The sequence below is a fragment of the Colletotrichum orchidophilum genome (genome assembly GCF_001831195.1).
Source record: "Colletotrichum orchidophilum strain IMI 309357 chromosome Unknown Scaffold_7.1, whole genome shotgun sequence".
In the NCBI taxonomy this organism is placed as follows: domain Eukaryota; kingdom Fungi; phylum Ascomycota; class Sordariomycetes; order Glomerellales; family Glomerellaceae; genus Colletotrichum; species Colletotrichum orchidophilum.
In genome coordinates this window covers 28351-46080 of record NW_019172963.1, presented here as the reverse complement: position 1 = coordinate 46080, position 17730 = coordinate 28351, and the positions used below count along the sequence as shown (strand labels likewise).

The window sequence follows — 17730 nt, the reverse complement described above, 5'->3', positions numbered from 1 at the left end:
AATCAAAGTCGCTCATTCGCCCCTGAATCTCACGTTACGACGTTCATTTCCGATGCATTTCGTCCGTGAATATGGTTGCAGAAATTCGTCTTTGATTTAGTAAGTTCCTATCTCATTCTTGAATTTCCAATGTCAAGTTTGTGTAGCCGCAAAAAGCTTCTTGAACTCGGACTCTGTCTCGAGTAAAGTTTGGGCGGTATCCCACTCCACAACTTCTCCTTGCTTCAAGAGAAGAACCCTTTCGTACTTTTCTATGAATCTAAGACGGTGTATAACAGATATCACAGTCCGATGCGCGAACTCTTCTTCAATGATTCGCTGCATCTTATCTTCGGTATCTTGGTCGACGCTGAAGCCGTGTCAGTTGAGTCAAAGCAATTACCAGAAGGAACAAGAAAACCTCCATACCTGCTGGTAGCCTCGTCTAGTATCAAAATCTGACTCTTTTCGATCAAGGCTCGCGTCAAGGCTAGCAGCTGTCTTTCCCCTGCCGAGAAACCATCGGCGTCTAGCTCGCTATCCAGACCACCTGCCATGCCGATCTTCCCGAGAAGGCCGACTTTATCGAGAGCTGCTTTGATGTTCTCGCTGCTTTCACGGGAGTGCGGATCCAAATTGAAGCGAACGCTGCCCGGAACGAAGAATGGCTCCTGAGGTATGACGTTGATCCGTGAACGTACTTCTTCTCTTTCCAGACCCGCGAGATCGATGCCATCGATGAGAATCTTTCCTTCAGTGACTTCTATCATTTGAAGGAGTGCGAGTACAAATGATGTCTTGCCGCTGCCTGACGGTCCGCAAACTGCAATCTTTTGACCGGAGGACACTGATAGTGTCAAGTTCTTAAGCGTTGCGTCTCCGTCTTTTGTGTATCTCGCAGTGACATTCTCAAAGTTGATGCGTCCCTGCATTGGCCATTCAGCTGGAGGAACACCCAAGCTTCCTAATTCACGGTCCTCGAAAGGCGTTGTTTGAGCAAACTCTCTTACTCTAGCCACAGCGCCGATGGAGGTTTCCAAAGCAGTCCAATTCTTGATTGTCGTCGCGAGCGAATTATTGAACCCCAGAACCAGGACCATCGCAACACCAATCGCACCAGGAGAAAACTTGGTGGTGATGGATGTTGCCATTGCAACAATGATCAGCGCCAGAGCACCGACAACAAGGTCAAGGATGAGCGCGAGCCACTGTTGAATGCACGCCAGCATGTAATGGGGCTTTTGTGAGATGTCCAGAAGCTTTGTCGCCTGATCCTCAAAGTTCTCTTGCCATCTATAAGCACGGATAGTAGCGACGCCCTTGAGTGTTTCGAGGAAGTGGGTGTAGATTGGGGCCTTCGCCTCGATGTCAAGGAGGCGTACTTGGCGAGAGGTGCGTAAATAGAATCTTTGAACGAAGAAGAGCACACCTACTAGCAGAGGCACGGATGTCGCCAAATACTTGCCCATAACACACAGTAATGCAAGCTTGACGATACAAGCGCAAGCATCTTTGTAACGTCAAGGTCAGCCTGACAGTATCTGAAGAGCTTCAAAGAGACAAGACTTACTTGAAGCGAAGTTGATAGCATTCGATGGAAGGGTCACGTCAATGAGGTTGAGATCTTGGCTGAATCTAGACTGCTAGTCAACTTTGTGCCGAGCTTCAGGGACACTACTGTAGGGCACACATACCTGTTGGTTATCGAACCTGTGTCGGTGGACTGGAAGAAGCTGAGGGGTGCTCTGAGCGGGTGTTAGTATGTTCAACAGATAAAGACGACAAGTTCGAACGCTACCTCAAAGTTGTGTGGAGTAGATCACCATGCAAGCTCATAGCTGTCGAGTTTATGATGCGTATAAAAAGAAGCCTTGAATCGTCAGCGACTCTAAATCTTGACATAAGGGCTGCATGGAAGCTTACCAGCATTCCGCGGAAAGTCCAATGCAGGCCATCGCGAACAGGAGAGCGTAAACTCCAAGATACATGCCGAGATTGTCGTTTGGCTGTTTCTCATTCGCTTCGACCCACCACTGGAACCATATATCTAAGCACATAGGTCAGGATGAGTTGAGTCAAGAACGTTAGCCTCTGGAAACTGACTGGTAAAACCACTGCAGAATGCCTCGGTAAAAGTAGCCAAAATGAATAAGCCAACCACTATCCAACCAGCGCGCTCAAAGTAGTACTTGTAAACTGACCAGGAGCCATTCTGACGCAGTCTGTCTTCTTTGGCGTCCAGGGTCCTTTGAATATGTATGGGTTTCACAGGCTCATCCTTCTGTTCTGACTCCTCACCGCGTGTGAAGTTCTGAACCTCTGCCAATCTTGATCTTGTGATTAACTCAGACGAGTTAGCAAGGACCTGTTCGTATGGGCCTTGACTTTGGACATCGCTATCGGCGAGAACGATAACTTCATCTGCATATCGGAGAATTACGCCTTTGCGCTATTAGCTGGAGAGCTCCAGGCTGTTATAGGATCGTTCCCGGAATTGACTTACTAGTATGAGTCGCAAGAATGACGGAGATCTCGTTACGGCGAAAATGGCCGTCTTCGCTGAAGAGGCGACTTGAGATCTGGCTGACAGTTTTGGAGTCGAGGCCGCTCAAGACGTCGTCTAGTACCACAACGCGATGTCTAGAGTAGACAGAACGAGCAAGTGACTGATGCAGGAGTGATATTTAGAAAGAGTCTTAACAGGAAACGGTGTTCAACTTACCACACGTTGCCGTTGTCCCCCACTCAATCCGACACCATTGCTACCGATGTTGTAGAGCTCTCCGCCGGGCATGCCCCTAACATCCTCAGTCAAGGCGCATAGCCACAAAACTTGGTCGAACCATTTCGGATCATGATCCAGGCCTCCAGTGATGTTTCGTCTCACCGTGTCATTCATCATCCACGGGGTTTGCGCGCAGTAGGCAATTTCGCGTGCCGCACATTGTCTGATTCCAGCACCTAGTGCTGTCTCTTTGAGAATACTTTCCATGAGGCACGACTTTCCGCAGCCCACAGGGCCGACAACCATGGTTATTCCTTGCTTTATATCCAAGGAAAGATCTTGAAAGACTGCAACAGAACCAGGCGACCATGAGATCTTGGCGTTACGGAACGAGGCTATCATTCCACTTGTTGTCGCGTGTTCTGGGAGATTTGCGAGCTCGATGCTTGCCCTATTCAAGGAGTTGCCTGAGGAGTAACTCGGAACCAAGCATTGTTCGTTTGATGGTGGTTCGGATTCCTTGAGACAGAACGTCTCAATTCGTTGGAAGCAAGCCATACCCTGCACGATGCTAGGCACGAATTGGCAGAACAACAAGAGTGGTTCTGTCAAGAGACTGATCAAAGACAGGGCGGTAAAGGCATTCGTCGTCGTCAGCGTTTGATCTTTGGTGATGAGTGCGATGATGCTGTAGATGACAAAGGTTGCGAACGGCGCAAACTCGACGGGAAGGTTTGCTGGAAGAACTTGAGTGGCGAACCAAGAAAAAGATGGAATCATTTTCATCACTTACAGACAAGAATTTGAGCGAGGAGCAACTTGCGAAACTTCTCAGAGCTCTTCAGTTCTATACGTCGCAGCTCTGATATGGCTGTGGATAGCACATCTGAAAGACCCAGCATTTTGATAGCCTTCACATCGCCCAACACTGAGGCGGTTGCAGCCACTCTCTTTTGCAAGCGTTCAATCCATACCGTTTGAGCCCTGCCAATGGTTTTGGAGATGGGAATGACACCGAGAGCACACACTTGCGACACAAGTGTTAGCATTGCGAATCAGTGCAAACCAGACCTTTGGCAACTTACCGATAGAAATGACAACAGGTACTACGGATGCGGCGGCGATCTGGCGCTGTAATAAAAAGATGGCGATGCTGACCTCCAAAATAGCTGCCCAAACCTGGTGGAGGTTGTTAAACGTAAGCACGATGCGTTCAATGTCGGTGCCCATCAAAGTAACCGCAGCGCTGTCTTTCAAGTCATTTGCTTTTAGAGATATGGTCTGTTTGAAGACCATCGACATCAGCCCTGCTCGGAGCATCGTCGTGAAGCGGTACTGCTGGCGGGAAGATGCCGCTCGCGAAACTGCCAGGCCGAGATATGTGAGCACGTATGCTCCGACGAGTGCTTGCCCGTACCTCTCAGACTCTGGTGTCTTGGGCGTCTGCATGTAGCTTACGGTCGCCGTGATGAGGAACGGCTGGCAAAATGTAAATGCACTAAGGAAAAGACGTGTAATGACGCCAGCAACGAGGGTTCCGCGATAGGCGTAAAAGCCTGACCAAATCAAGGCATGGTACTTCTCGCCTTTGCGCTTCGACCACGCTGCTTCCAGGCTCGACCCCGCCGTTTTCCCAGCTAGATCTTTGTCGACTTCCGGCATGTCCTGGATGTGTATGACCCGCGAGTACCCAAGCCTGAAGAAAGGCAGAAGCCAGGTGAAGAAGCTGCGGCCCCAGAAGCCGGTCTCCTCTTCTTTGGTGAGAGACTGGTACATGGTTCGCAAAAACCTTTTCTTGCCGATGGACTCCAGGGGAACGACTAGGATCGTGAGAATGATGATCGCAGTCCATAGAGCTTTTGACGGTGCGTCACCGGGAATAAGCCATAGTGTCCTGAGGCGCGGCAACGAGAGGATAGCGGATGCTGAGAAGTAGAGAATGATCAAGTCGGAAGGTCGAGTGGAGCGTTGATCTTCCAGGAATGAGTGGAAAGCTGTGGCCAAAACGGCGATGAAGTTGAGGATCCCTGCTGTCAAAGAAACCGACGTGCGCAAGGCCAAAGATTCGGTACGAATGACGATGAAACCGAGGTGCAAAATGGTTAAAACGCTCAAAAGAGCCTAAATCACTGTGAGTGAAGTTTCAGTGACGAGATTTCTTGGGGATGAAGTTTTTTACCAATTTCCACAAGGCAAGTTTGTAAGTCGCCACTTTCACCGGCGTCTGCCGAATGAAATATATTCGGAAGGGAATCAGGAGGAGAAGTACTGCTGAAGGAACAATATGGAAGATCACATCTTCAAAAAGAAGCGTGAAATCAAAATTGCGACAGTTGAAGTCAATGTGAGGTCCAAATCCATTGTCGCTGTCCAAGGGACAGCCGGAGTTAGTTGCCATCAGGACGAAACTTTCGATGACGGATCAAGATCAGCTTCGTCGACATTGTAGGACAATCAAGCTGACGGCGGCCGCGCCAGTATTTCAAGCCTCTCGAAAGGGACTTTCGTCTTGTGTCACTATATACGCCATGGTGAGCCAACGTCTTGCAAGGAGCCATTGGTTTACCAAGTGATTGCTGCACTATGCTCAGTAGGGCAGGTCAATGAGCTTCCGATAGCCAATGATTGGACACTGTCAATTTGCTATTGACCCGAATATGCGTTGCTTATGTTGTGGTATCCCATGCATGAGGAGCGGGTCCCGCTGACATGAGGAGTGCAAAAAATGACCAGCTTAGGAAAGGACAAAACTGGCGGTGGAAATAAGAGTGAAAATATTGGGGGCAAATAATGGGGACTGGAGGAACCGGGGGTGCTGATGTCGTGATTAATGGACCCGTCTCTCCTCCGTCTCTGGGTTCTCCACTACCTTTATTGCTTCTTCTTGGCTGAATTTCTATCAGCATATTCTCTATAATGTACGTTTAGTGGTGATGAAAAGGGGGACTTAAGATGTACTAGCGGCAGATAATTTTGTCACCCACTTGTTAGTTCGGCAGTGCCGCAAGAGCTCTTGACATTACAGTTCGAGTGCACTGTTGACTCGGGTGGTCCGTGACTTTGAGATATCGATCCTCCTCAGTACAGCCTCTCCTAGCTGTGACCTTCTTTGTCATACATTTAACCTGGAGAGATTAATGACATGATTCAATCACTCCGTAGATTTCCCGACAAATACGAACCCGCCTTATTTTCAAATGCAGTATTTGTGCGAATATTGCAGACGTTACGACGCAACCAGTGTCTTACCGGTCGACGGGCCGTGCCAAAGTTGTACAGGCGCTAGTGAACCTCTAGTCCGTCCTCAACTGCCGCCCTAGAGGTATTCCAACTTTGATGTTTTTGGGCTTGTTGCATCATTGCGGGCTTACACGTCAGACTGCGGGAACACGTCCCATCGAAACAAGCCAGCTACACCAGGCTACTCAGCAGATATTCTGAGGTAGAAACTAGACTTATCAGTACCCATCGAGTTGGGCGGGCGGAAGCCAACAACCGGCTCATAGATGCTCTACGCTATCCCCGGTGACCATTTATCGGCTAAGGTCTGGGTCGATATTGATATGCTGCATGGTAAGTTGATGATTGCCTCGGTCACCTGGCGAGAAGGAATACTTGAGATTCGTTCCTGGATCCTGAGTCTTCTCGTCTGAGAAGCGCTGCTTCAGCCACTGTGATTAAGTTTATATGGAAAAAGTTGCGAGAATGCAAGGTTGATAAAACACACTTAGGGAATTATGGGGGATTTTTTTTCAAAGCAGTGAAAGCCAACAATCGTTAATATATGCAAAGGTCATGATATACGGAATTAATACATCTTATCGAGGAGCTCTGTCAACGCCAGTTCTGCTCGTCTGAACGTGTTCTCGATTTAAAAACCAATCGGACCATCACAAGCCAAACGGAAGGTTGATCGGAAGGCCTCCACCGAAGGGAACGTTGACAGGTAGCCTGCCGCCATTGTTATTGCGGCCACCAAAAGGGAACCCCCCGCCAACGAATGGAGTGTTATCAAAGTTGACCATGTTCGGTCCACGTGAATCGGTCGTCCATGACCAGGAGCGGCTTCCATCGCCGCCAATATCGATGTTGACGTGTACTCTCCTTCGTGTTCCATCTTCCTCTGTCTCGTCTTCTTGCTCATTCTTTTGTTGATCTTGCCGCGAATTTTGACGTGTCTGCTCTGGTCTCGAGTTTTGACGCTGTTGGCTGTAGCGGGGCCGCTGAGATTTTGACCTCGCCTCAGGTCGCCGCGGTACTTCTTCGTCGTAAGAATTGTTGTCCTCGTCTTCTTCTTGTTGCTCATATTGACGGCGTTGCTGCTGCTGTTCCTGTCTCGGTGGTGGAGGAAGCGGCGGCTCTCTGGGTGTTTTGATGTCTCCGTACATTCCATAGATGCTATCCTCCCAGTTCTTGTTCGGTTCCGGCCTTCTTTGTTGCCGGCGTGACGGAGGTGATTGGGAAAGCTTGGGGGGCTCTACAGTCTCCTGGCTATATCGCGAGCTTTCATCCGTCCTGCCAGTGCTGTACCTGGCGCTGCGTCGATCGAAGTTGTTGCTATATGAGCTCGTATATGGTTGGCTCTGTTGCGATCCTGAGGGTGTTTGTCGGACGAGCGCGTTGGAGGGTGGAAATGGGGATTGTCCTGGGCGAGGATTACTGGAGTTGCCCATACTCCCATTGGGGCCTGTTTTGTTGCTCATGTTTTGCGGTACTCTTTTGGCGCAATTGAGGTATTTGTCAAGTTTGTTGATTGCAACAGGGGTAATTACTACTACTTTCTTGCCCCGGACTCTTTATTGGCGAACTTGATATTCTGAGAGGATCGACTTCTTATATTTCTTGCAGCTCTAGGCAATTCCCAGCTAAGGGCAATGATTTGATTTGCAGTGGCGCCACAATCGTCCAAGTTGAGATTTATGCGTTTCATAATTGCTTATGGTGCTGGCCAGAACTTGCGTTTCCTTAGGGATGGGTCGAGACCTTACGACTTTTGTGACTGGAGACGTTTTAGATTGCCCCCGATCATTCGGAACACCAAAATATCAGACCATTACTTTTTCGAGTCAATGTGGACTTGCATCGGAGTTAAACTGGTTAAATTATCTAATGCTCCTTTAATTATCTAGAGCTTCATGAATCGAATGCCCCTAGATAGCCTGCGGTTATTACTTGGTGGTTGGAACAAGGTTCGTGCCCTGTGCTCTGGGGTTTGTCCATCCGATGCGTCGTTACCACCATCTCTTCATCGGCCCATTTCATTGTTCGTGCTGGTCCCGTAACACAGGTAAAGTGAACCGCACGGTTGAGAAGGGTGACGAAGGGTCAGTTGCTAGTGGTATTGATATCTGCGTGAAGTTGAAGAGGGAGGTGGAGACTAGGGGCCTGGTCTCAGTCCCTAACTTTAGGCCACTAAAGAGGCAGAACCGCAAGACACAGCAGGGATTAGCATCCGCCCAGATACTCTCGACTTCGGACTTGCTCAACGTAGGATACACGTGCGATAAGATGCTTATGATCAAAGACAACACTACAGTCATTGTTCGACTAGCGGACAAGGGAATTATCTCGATAGAAGACCTAGAGGCGAAAGTCGCTGCTAAAAAAAAAATAGCACTGGGAGTGGTAAATCATTGATAATACTTTGCCTTTAGCTTTGCAATCGGCCAACCATACGCGCTCCTTGGCCTCCTTAAAGTCGCTGTCTTCGGCTAACCTAACCATGAAAGTCGAGAAGTAGAATGAGACAATCACAGGATCTGATCACTGGAACATGACGACTGAAGACGTCCCCCATTGGAATATCACAGCAGCCGAGGTCGACCAATCTCTGATGTAATACTCCTTGAAGACTCAACAGCAGCCTACAAGCGACAAGCTCAACATTCTCGCCAACTGCATTGATTATATTCTTGGTCAAATCAGTACTCTCAATACGATGACAAGCCATACCTCTTTTCGGCGCAAAGTCAACGGCCCAGTGCAACACGATCCCAATTCTCCTTGCGTTAATGGCAGCTGCTACAACACCGACGAAAATTGCGAATTCAAAAAAGCAAAGTAAGTTAGATTACACTTAAATTCAAGTGTATATGCGAATGGACAGCCAGCTATGGCATGTTATGCATTTCCAACTACGACGCGAAAGCTATGTGCGGCATCGACTCGGCGGACGATAAGACTGCTTATGGACTCAAGCTCTGCTGTTCCTTTTTCGGCTGGTATGGGACCGAGACCGTTCAATGCCGCGACCCAGAGCCTCAGTACGGCAAGACTCCGTGTCATCAAGGATTCGGGTCGTGCGAGATGAAGAGCACGACGCAGTGCGCCACCAGCTCCGGGACCTCCAACGGACGACAAATAGGGTACTATCAGAGATATAACATACGGGAGAGGGCCTGTGACAAGGTGCGGCCGCGCCAGATCAACACCCGCGGGTTGGCTCATCTCTTCTACTCTTTTGCTTTCTTACACCACACCACCTTTCAGATGATTCCCATGCATGAGGGTGACATCCCCCTTTATGGCGAGTTCACGGCAATCAAACAAAACGGATTGCAGACTTAGATTGCTATCGGCAGTGCAATGATGCTATGGAAATGTCCCTCGCGCTTGCATGATCGCCAGCTGACCTTACGTAGCGGTCATTCAACGACCAAGAGGCAACTCAGACCGCCTTCAGTGACTTGGTGTCGACTGCGGCAAAAGAGAGCCGCCTTCATCGCGTCATTGCCCGATTTCGTGGGAATGTATAGCTTCTAGGGTGCAGATATCAACTGGGAGTACCCATCAGAGCCGAAGCGTGGTGGCCGCGCCCCTGATGTCGCGAATCTAGTGCTCCTGATGAAGGAGATGCGGGCTGCCTTTTCGCCCAAGGGCTTCCGCAGCAGTCTGGCTCTCGCTCCCGACTACTGGTATCTCAGAGGCTTCCATCCAGCCGACATGCAGGAGTATATGGGCTTCATGGGCTTCATGTCAAGGCTCTCGGCTCTATCGTACGGCCGCAAACCGACATCACGGAGATCAAGAAGAACCTGATGCCGCTATAGTACGAAGGCGTCGACCCGGCGAAGATCAACCTTGGCATCGCCTTCTACGGCCGCACGTACAATCTGGCCGACTCAAGCTGCGTGGAGATGGGTTGCCCTTTTGTTCTGGGTCAGGGGGGTGCCGCTGGTGATTGCACCGCATTCCAGGGTGTTCTTTCTAACCGTAAGATCCGATGAATCATCGAGGATCAGAACACCACAACCTCCTTGAACGCAACGGCCATGGTTAGGTACTTCACCCATAGTGGGAACAGCTGGGTAGGCTACGACGACGATGAGACCTACGCCCTCAAGCACGCCTTTGCCAACGACCTCTGCATTGGTCGTGCCAAGATTTGGTCCATTGACTTCGGCGCCGAGACTGGCGGTGGTGGAGCGTTAAATGAGTATATTTCTCCTGAATCAGCAACCATCATCCCAATGGCACACACAACGATCGCCAAAGGGGCAACATTTACACTTGGGCCAGGGGCTACTACCGACATTCCGAGGCTACCGAAAGGTGGCTATCAGAACACACCGAAGTCGGCGGGTCACCCACAGGCTGGATGATCTGTAAGCTGATTGGTTCCCCATCATGAACCGATTGCACCATGTCTATCATGCCACATGGGGATGGGCGGCTATGAAAGATGGGCATCGCTGCAGTGTGCGGGCACTCTGAGCTGCTAGCCACCCAGATCGAGTACTCGCTCCACGTACTCGCTCGCTATGGCATCGTGATAAATTTTACGGCTGATGGCCGCTCACAGGACAGCCGTGCAAGCAGTCTTCCGAGGGCTGGGTACTACTTGTTCCAGCGTTCCCAGATGAACATGAGGTAATGCGAGCCTATCAGTTGCACTTGCAAAACTGCTGGCAGTGAGGGTATCCGTCCCTGGGGATGTATCTACGTCACCAGAAGAGCTATACCAGAAGTTTCCAAGCTTTTGGTTCCTCTTTTCTAAAGTTTGTTGGAGGAACTAGAGATGATCAAATTTGCTAAGATTTACTCCAAGCCATACGAAAATTATGATACATAACGCCTGCACAACGTTAGGTCTGCGCAGGAGAATGGATGTCCAACATAATGTAAATTCCTATCGCTGCAAAATCGTTCGGTGCCGTTGGTCTGTTACTGCTCCGTATGCGTGTCTTGAATATTGAGAGCTCCAACGTCCAAGCCGACTATCTCATCATGACTCTCGGTATCATTCTGGTTTCCGTTCAACAAACCAGAAACGTCAAGGCTCATGTCCTTTGGCCGCATCCCTTGGTCCAGCGCCTCTCTGATGGATCTCAGAAGCACATCGGCCATAGCTTGTTTCCAATCCTCGATGAATGCCTCTGCTTGCTCGTTTGTCTTGAACTTTTTACAGCAGGCACCAGGGGCTTCGTGTAGTTGATTAAGCGCCTGCGTTTTACCACTAATTCCAGTCAGGATCGAATCTTAGTGCAGCAACTGTTGGGTTATTGTGGAAGCTTATACCGCCAATCTTGATATATCCCAGGCTTTCTACCATTTGCGACAGCATAATAGCCGTCAGATGCCTCGTCAGGAGTAGAAACTCCAGTCCCCTCCTTGATCACTCGCCTCGGAGCAAGGACATTCAGATTCTTCATGTAGTCTAACGCCTTCTGAAGGCTACTAAAGCCTTTGTACTCAGCATTGCATCCCGTCACCCGCGGGTGTGCATCACCCCTAGCCGGATTAGTCTCATTAAGTTTACAGGAACCGGAAGTGATACCAAGACGAGAAAATTGTAGGCTCATCGACGCGCCCTTTGAATACAGCGTAGAACTTCGTGGCTTTGGTCTTGCGTGGGGTCATTGTGGAACATCCAGGACGTAAAGTGCGAGGGATCACGGCGTCTAACTCAAATGAAATCAGAAATCTGGTGAGAAATAAACCGTTGAACTGAACACATTCAGTACTTGAATCGAAATGAATAGAGGTTTCAGTCATTAATGTATTGCAAGTGACATACTGACCGTCGAGGATGATCTACGTTGCGTAATTGTCGGCCTCCGACGTCGTGCGCGTCCTTCCAGGAATTGTTGCTGCAGATGAGTGCGTACACATGGTATGATGTGGCATCAATGCGTCAACAGAGTAATGTCTGGACCGCATATGCAGGAGGCCGCCCAAGCTGCAATCCCTCAATCCACGTATTATCACACATGCAATGCAGGGAGCTGCCAACGTGGCCCAACGAACGGTCATGAATGAAAACAAGGCGGGATGAGCAACAAGATTGGTCACGCAGCAAGAATTATGCAGGCTAACAGAGTAGGGCCTTCCACATGATTCTGATTATTTCTATTTTGCGCTGTTAGACGAAGCCATTAATGACAGTAGGAGCGATCGAGAGCACTGACGTTACGTGCAGCGGTTCCTCGGTACGGCAAATAGCTCAGCGTCTCAAAAGCTATGTCGGACAAAGGGAATTGCTGCCGGCACGGACACGCAGGAAGCCAGCTGGGACTAGAGAGAGTGCATCACCGGCTAATGCAACTGCTGAATCGCGGCTCGTCAACGCAATCATAGGTCTCCCTCGATTTCCAGATATTCAACCATCGAAGGGCCAATGTCCCAAAAGGGGCAATGTACAGACTGCGTTATATCCTAACTGATCAATGCATAGGTATGGACCAGAACATCCTCATTGTAATACACAGAGTTGCGTAAGAATTACAAATAAGCGTAGAACTAATGCTCATTTCTACACTAGAGGGCATTTTTAACCGTCAGGAACTCCCTTCAATTATTAAATTGGACGCCGAACTGCTCGTCAACACTTAACAGATCAACCAGCATCTGCCATCAGGGCTCCTGTCTCGACCTCAGAATGTCATCAGGGGACATAATATCTCGTCTCTAATCATCGTCAACGGGCACTATCTCAGTGTGAGGCTGCATCAATCCTCAAATAAGCTGGGGCTTTGAAGTTACCAAATGAGCAAAATTTAGTCGCCGGGAGGTTTCCTTTGGTCTGTCTTGGCTACTGACCTCAAGCAGCGATTTGGCATTGCCAAAGGTTTTCTTAATACCCGGCACCATGATGGGTATGCCACACATTCTTGAGGTCCGTACTTGAACAATGTATATAGCCTCTATGGCATCTGAAAACATAAAGTTCTACAAAGCCGTAGCGGTGGCTGCTCTCAGGCAACAAATCACACCTTGGGCCAAGACTTTATTGCCTCGGTCAAAAACTTCAACAAACTTTGTTCCTTGCATCCATCAAGGTGGTGCAATTATCAACATCCTTACCATATCAAAAGAAGGTCTCCCATCTCCCATCTCTGTTCCTCAGAAAATATTCCTTCACAATACAACAACGCTTCACAAACAACGAAACATACCCTTCTGCATCCGTTGCATCTACAATCGACAAACATACTTCCAACCCAGTCAATAACAAAATCTGCCAACCCCTATGAAGATGCGCATCTCAATTACTTTCTCGGCGATTTTCGTCTTCTTCATCACTACCGTCACTGCCACACCAATGCCCATGCCTCAATACCAAAGAGGTGGAGGAGTACCAAGTGGACAAAGAGGCGGAGGAACAGTGAGTGGACAGCCCCCCCCCCCCGGGCGGAGTAACAAATAAGTGTGTATCTTGGTGACCGAGGCTGATATTTCTTCCTTCTCCTAGCAAGTAAGACAGACAGGCCATGGTACTGATGTTTTGTCGATTGACTAATGAATGCTAGCTTGGATGCTTCGCTGTATGCCTGAGGAGAATCTTTGCGCCAGGGGGGCACAATGCCTGCATGGCGGAGTGTACTGGTCCTTGAGACCCTCGCGATACCGTAGAGGAACGTAGAGGGGTGGAAGCGTCTGTAAGACCTCTTTTGCCCAAGCAGAGTGCATATATTCTTAACGGGGGAACATGAAAAGTAGCGTAAGCAGAAAACGACGACTGCTTCTCTGTCAAGGAGCAACTGCATCTTGGCCAACCGTCTGTCCCGTCGATGAAGAGTTTCAGCCTAGGGCAAGGGAGCGAGTACTGCTATTTTTGGACCTCGACCGAAATAAAACGTTTCCGAGTAAAAGTACTCTTATGGCTGTCATTGGGACATCGTGTAGTGCTTGAAATTGTGGCGCGTTTGCCACTTCGGCGTTGTCGTTTCCACTGTGTTCAGGCTATTTATTGACAGTTTGAAGAAATTCTTCTTAATCAAAGGTCAAAGTATGTATCCCTTGATTCGGGTCTCATCCTGGCCAATCAGAAAGATACATGTACCGAACGACAGGTTCTCCAACGGCGTCGTGTCAGCGACTTGTACTCCCTATGTCACGCCCATATGTGTCGGCCGGCGACTGGGCCGTCGCCTTGACCATCTATATCCAACATTTAGGCGGAACTCAAAAGGCCCACGGTTCCTGTCTATCGTGGGAAACTTGAGGATACATACTCTTCTCAGAATTGGTGATACAACATTCATGAGGGCTTCTCGATGATGATTATGCGGATCCTCATGCTTCTATGAGCGATCTTCCTCTGCAATCTTTCTGGATTTTAGACTCTTGGGGGGAGTAAGGCCGACTTGGCTCACATAAAACGCGGAGTATTAAATACTTTTCCACCTTTCCATCTTAGGACCGGAAGACCTGAAGGTATTCACTCTTGGGCAATTACCCTGATAATCGAACATCATGCAAATTCCCCATGCTGAACTTTTCAACTGTGATTCACCGCCACGAGACAATAGCCGCCCGAACATCTACACCACAAGCACTTCCCTTGCTCAACCTTCAAACCGCCCAACTCAAAACAGTGGACCAACCAAGCACCTACAAAACCCACAGCACCTCATCAGGAATCCCTTGACGCTTGACCCATTGCCGTACCGTCAGCACCATCCCACACACCCCCTGGGTCTCGCCCTCAAGATGTGCACAATCCACATAATCAAATGCCACAAATGCGGCAACATCGAAACAGCATGGCGCCGAACCTGCAAATACACGCCGGCGAACCGCCTCTGTAACCAGGGGCAAACTAATCGAATCACAACCTACCTCCTCCCTGGCCATTGCGACCTCTGCCGGGCGAAGATGGGTCCTCATGATGCTCTCGCCCCCGTCGAGACCACGTCAACGATGGCGGCCCACAGAGCTATCCATCAGAAGAATGAGTTTGAAACCTACAGTTGTTCACGCGGCAGGAGATACGCAAACCGTCTACGCATGATATCAAAATGGCTGGCGTCAGGATCGAAAAGGTCCTTCTCATATCTAGCTCGGACCTAGAACACCGTCCGTTGCGCAGAGCAAAGAGTTGATGGTAGGCTAGGAGGCGAAAGATGAGCAGAGGTTCCGAGCCTCTCTCGCGAATCAAACACGTGGCTTGTGACTCGGATCCGCCACTCATTATATGACGTGGTCTCGGATTCTTGTCATGTGGTTACGTGATGTTAGTACCAGGTTATTTTGGGTCCCGACTCACGGCCCAGACTCCATCGGTTGAGGACTGTCACTCGACATCACAATCGAGTCATAATGTATATGATATCAGTCATGTAGAATCCGCAAAAGAGGAAGTCATGACATGCATCCAATGTAATCTATCTTTACTGGAGAGCTGTTTAATTGATGCGGAATGGTGGTTCATCAAGAATTCCACCCTAAGCAAAGGCTGTCCGGAATGCCAGTAGCCCGCTCAGCCATTGGGCTCGGACGTGGCAGCCATTCGACAAATGCTCAGCCGCATTAGTCAAAAGCTTGGGTAAATTGTGGTGCATCCCCGAGAGTCCGCAAGGGCCCAGAATTGTTGAAGGTTTGGATAATATCAGACGAAGTCAGGCCGGGCACCACTGAAGCACGCGATACCGTTGGTGGACGTCGAAACAAACTCATAACCCCTCTATGACACGCATGGGAAGTAATTTGCCTTGGGTATACTTACAAGTTGCAATCTACCTTACCAATCTACGCAATGCGAGATGACGATGTACACGTGTATGCTGTGTTGTTTCCCAGCATAACAAGCCCCGCCTGCATTGGAAGACGTAGAAACTCAGTGCCCCACCGGATCTCCAACGAGCTCGAATCTTCGCGAATCTTGTCGAGAAACCGGAATGCGTTGCTCACATTCCAAGCAGGGTACAATTGACAAGCGCAGCGATATCCTTGCAATATCAATCAATAAGTCCGCGGCTTACCATAAATGTCTGATTAATGCGAAGCTAGTGAAGAAAACAATATGGTATGAAAATTGCATCTGCATAGTGTGAATGCCCTCACACTTTATCTGCACGACTAGCACATTGGCCGTTTCCTCCAGGAAATTGAAGGTTGAATCTGACAGAGAGAGCCGAGTTGAACTTCTTCGCCTCACGCTGAATTACGTCTGATCATCGACTAGGGAATGATCGCCGCTGATTGCCAGTGTAGGTATGGACATGTCGATCCTTGACGCGGGATCACGGTTACGACGGGCTTGCCCTGCTTGCGTAATCTATCCATGTCCTATGTGGCCAAAATGATGCAGCCACTGTTAACCCACATGACCGAATCCGACTTGTGCGGCCTTAGTCTGTGATCTGCGCTGGCGTGAAAGTCGCCGGACCGGAGCCAGCTCCGACTCGGATACTACGGGTATGGAAACTTGCAATTTCGGATTCGAGATATAGATAATCGAAACACGGCCTACGGCGCGCGCGCGCGCGAATCTCACTTGGAGGTATTGGTAAGCCACCATCAGGCACCAATTGAGTGGAGGCGCGAATGCCAAGTCTGCTGTGGGAAATATCCCCAGTTGCCGACATCACCCACCCATTATCGACAGTGCGGCAGAAGTTTGTCACGGACCTGGGATCGCTAGAGATGTTTTCAAGCTTTCCCAAGACTCGAGACGCGTCTCCACAGACGGTCATGCTCAAGGTTCATCAAAGTCAAGACTGACGGGAAAGCTGGGATGATACGAAAACTCAATCACGATGGGCCCCGACAACGACATCCGTTTCATTTCCTTAACGTCTCGCTGAAATATCTGGATCATGAGGCAGAGTAGCAGAAGAATCCTATCATATCTGCAAACGACTGCAAAAGTCAATAAGGCAAAGGGACTCTTCTCAGAGGATGATGAACCAGGTAACCTGGTTGGACCAGGACCGTTCAGTTGGCCTGTGCTGCTTTAGATTGTCCGTGGCAGCAGCAAGCAATTGCGGCATTGCGGCGACATGACATGCAACACCCTGTCTGTCTCTGCCTGCCGCGAACCTCCCAATGAATCCGCTCTGCACGCAGTGTTTTCTCCAAAGTGACCAACGTGTATTATATCCGCTCTTCTGGGACCAACAGAGAGCATCCGGTGCCTTCGTTTCAGGACAACCTAAACCATCCAAAACCATGATGTTCACAGTATTGCCCTTGCTGAATCCCTGCATGACGAGGCCCAAGTAGGACTGTCGAATCTGCCAATCTGGCCGGAAGTGTCCGTCACCCGCCACGCTGTCGGCCAACGCCCCCCGTCCCCGCTCGATTACCAGGGGCCACAGCTCTGGACGGCGGGGTAAAACTTCGCGAATACGACTTTGTCTATTGAACCAAGTTTTCCGGCTTAGGTCTTCTCATTAGCATTTTGGCGCAATGCACACCGGGCAGCCACGAGTCTCTTGATTTCAAGAAGCTGGATGTCTCGGGTTATGCGGATTCGGGTGATAGAGGGAATGACTTGGGCACAGTAGAGCTTCTGCTTCAGACGGCGCGATCCCTGGTAAACCATCTTTTCGAAGGGATCGCCAGGCGAACGGACCACGTTCGGTCCAACCACTGCGTCTGCATGGCTGCGTGGCTGCGTGGCTGCTTGACTGCAGTGCTCATGCTACCACATCTGCAGTAGAGAAAGCATCAGCCTCAAATTGGTGGGGTTTAGGTCAAGGTTAATCGCTGTGTCTGGTGGCTTTTTAGTTCCATCTTAACGGGAGACCCAGAGGGCATTCCCGTCCAGGGTCTCACTTTGGGGCGGGACGCGGCCATTTTGC

The 17730-nt window shown here is 49.6% G+C and overlaps 5 protein-coding genes across 5 annotated transcripts; 2 read left to right on the top strand and 3 right to left on the bottom strand.

The window, feature by feature from the left end:
- Window positions 1-132: 132 nt before the first annotated feature.
- CORC01_01320 (ABC transporter) lies at window positions 133-5102 on the bottom strand (the record flags this gene model as incomplete). Its single annotated transcript, XM_022612976.1, has 12 exons — window positions 133-349; window positions 409-1489; window positions 1550-1614; window positions 1674-1724; window positions 1778-1849; window positions 1903-2026; window positions 2083-2421; window positions 2483-2645; window positions 2702-3441; window positions 3498-3731; window positions 3790-4825; window positions 4884-5102. 12 exons carry the CDS (start codon window positions 5100-5102, stop codon window positions 133-135), a joined length of 4341 nt encoding a protein of 1446 aa, XP_022480404.1.
- Window positions 5103-6594: 1492 nt separating this feature from the next.
- On the bottom strand, window positions 6595-7407 carry CORC01_01319 (uncharacterized protein; the record flags this gene model as incomplete). The annotated part of the gene is made up of 1 exon (XM_022612975.1): window positions 6595-7407. One exon carries the CDS (start codon window positions 7405-7407, stop codon window positions 6595-6597), a length of 813 nt encoding a protein of 270 aa, XP_022480403.1.
- A 1447-nt stretch (window positions 7408-8854) lies between these two features.
- Window positions 8855-10305, top strand: CORC01_01318 (uncharacterized protein; the record flags this gene model as incomplete). The annotated part of the gene is made up of 3 exons (XM_022612974.1): window positions 8855-9112; window positions 9467-9699; window positions 9999-10305. The coding sequence occupies 3 exons, from the start codon at window positions 8855-8857 to the stop codon at window positions 10303-10305; spliced, it is 798 nt and encodes a 265-aa protein (XP_022480402.1).
- Window positions 10306-10867: 562 nt separating this feature from the next.
- On the bottom strand, window positions 10868-11563 carry CORC01_01317 (uncharacterized protein; the record flags this gene model as incomplete). The annotated part of the gene is made up of 3 exons (XM_022612973.1): window positions 10868-11159; window positions 11222-11380; window positions 11463-11563. The coding sequence occupies 3 exons, from the start codon at window positions 11561-11563 to the stop codon at window positions 10868-10870; spliced, it is 552 nt and encodes a 183-aa protein (XP_022480401.1).
- Window positions 11564-14635: 3072 nt separating this feature from the next.
- On the top strand, window positions 14636-14995 carry CORC01_01316 (uncharacterized protein; the record flags this gene model as incomplete). Its single annotated transcript, XM_022612972.1, has 1 exon — window positions 14636-14995. One exon carries the CDS (start codon window positions 14636-14638, stop codon window positions 14993-14995), a length of 360 nt encoding a protein of 119 aa, XP_022480400.1.
- Between the last annotated feature and the right edge of the window lie 2735 nt (window positions 14996-17730).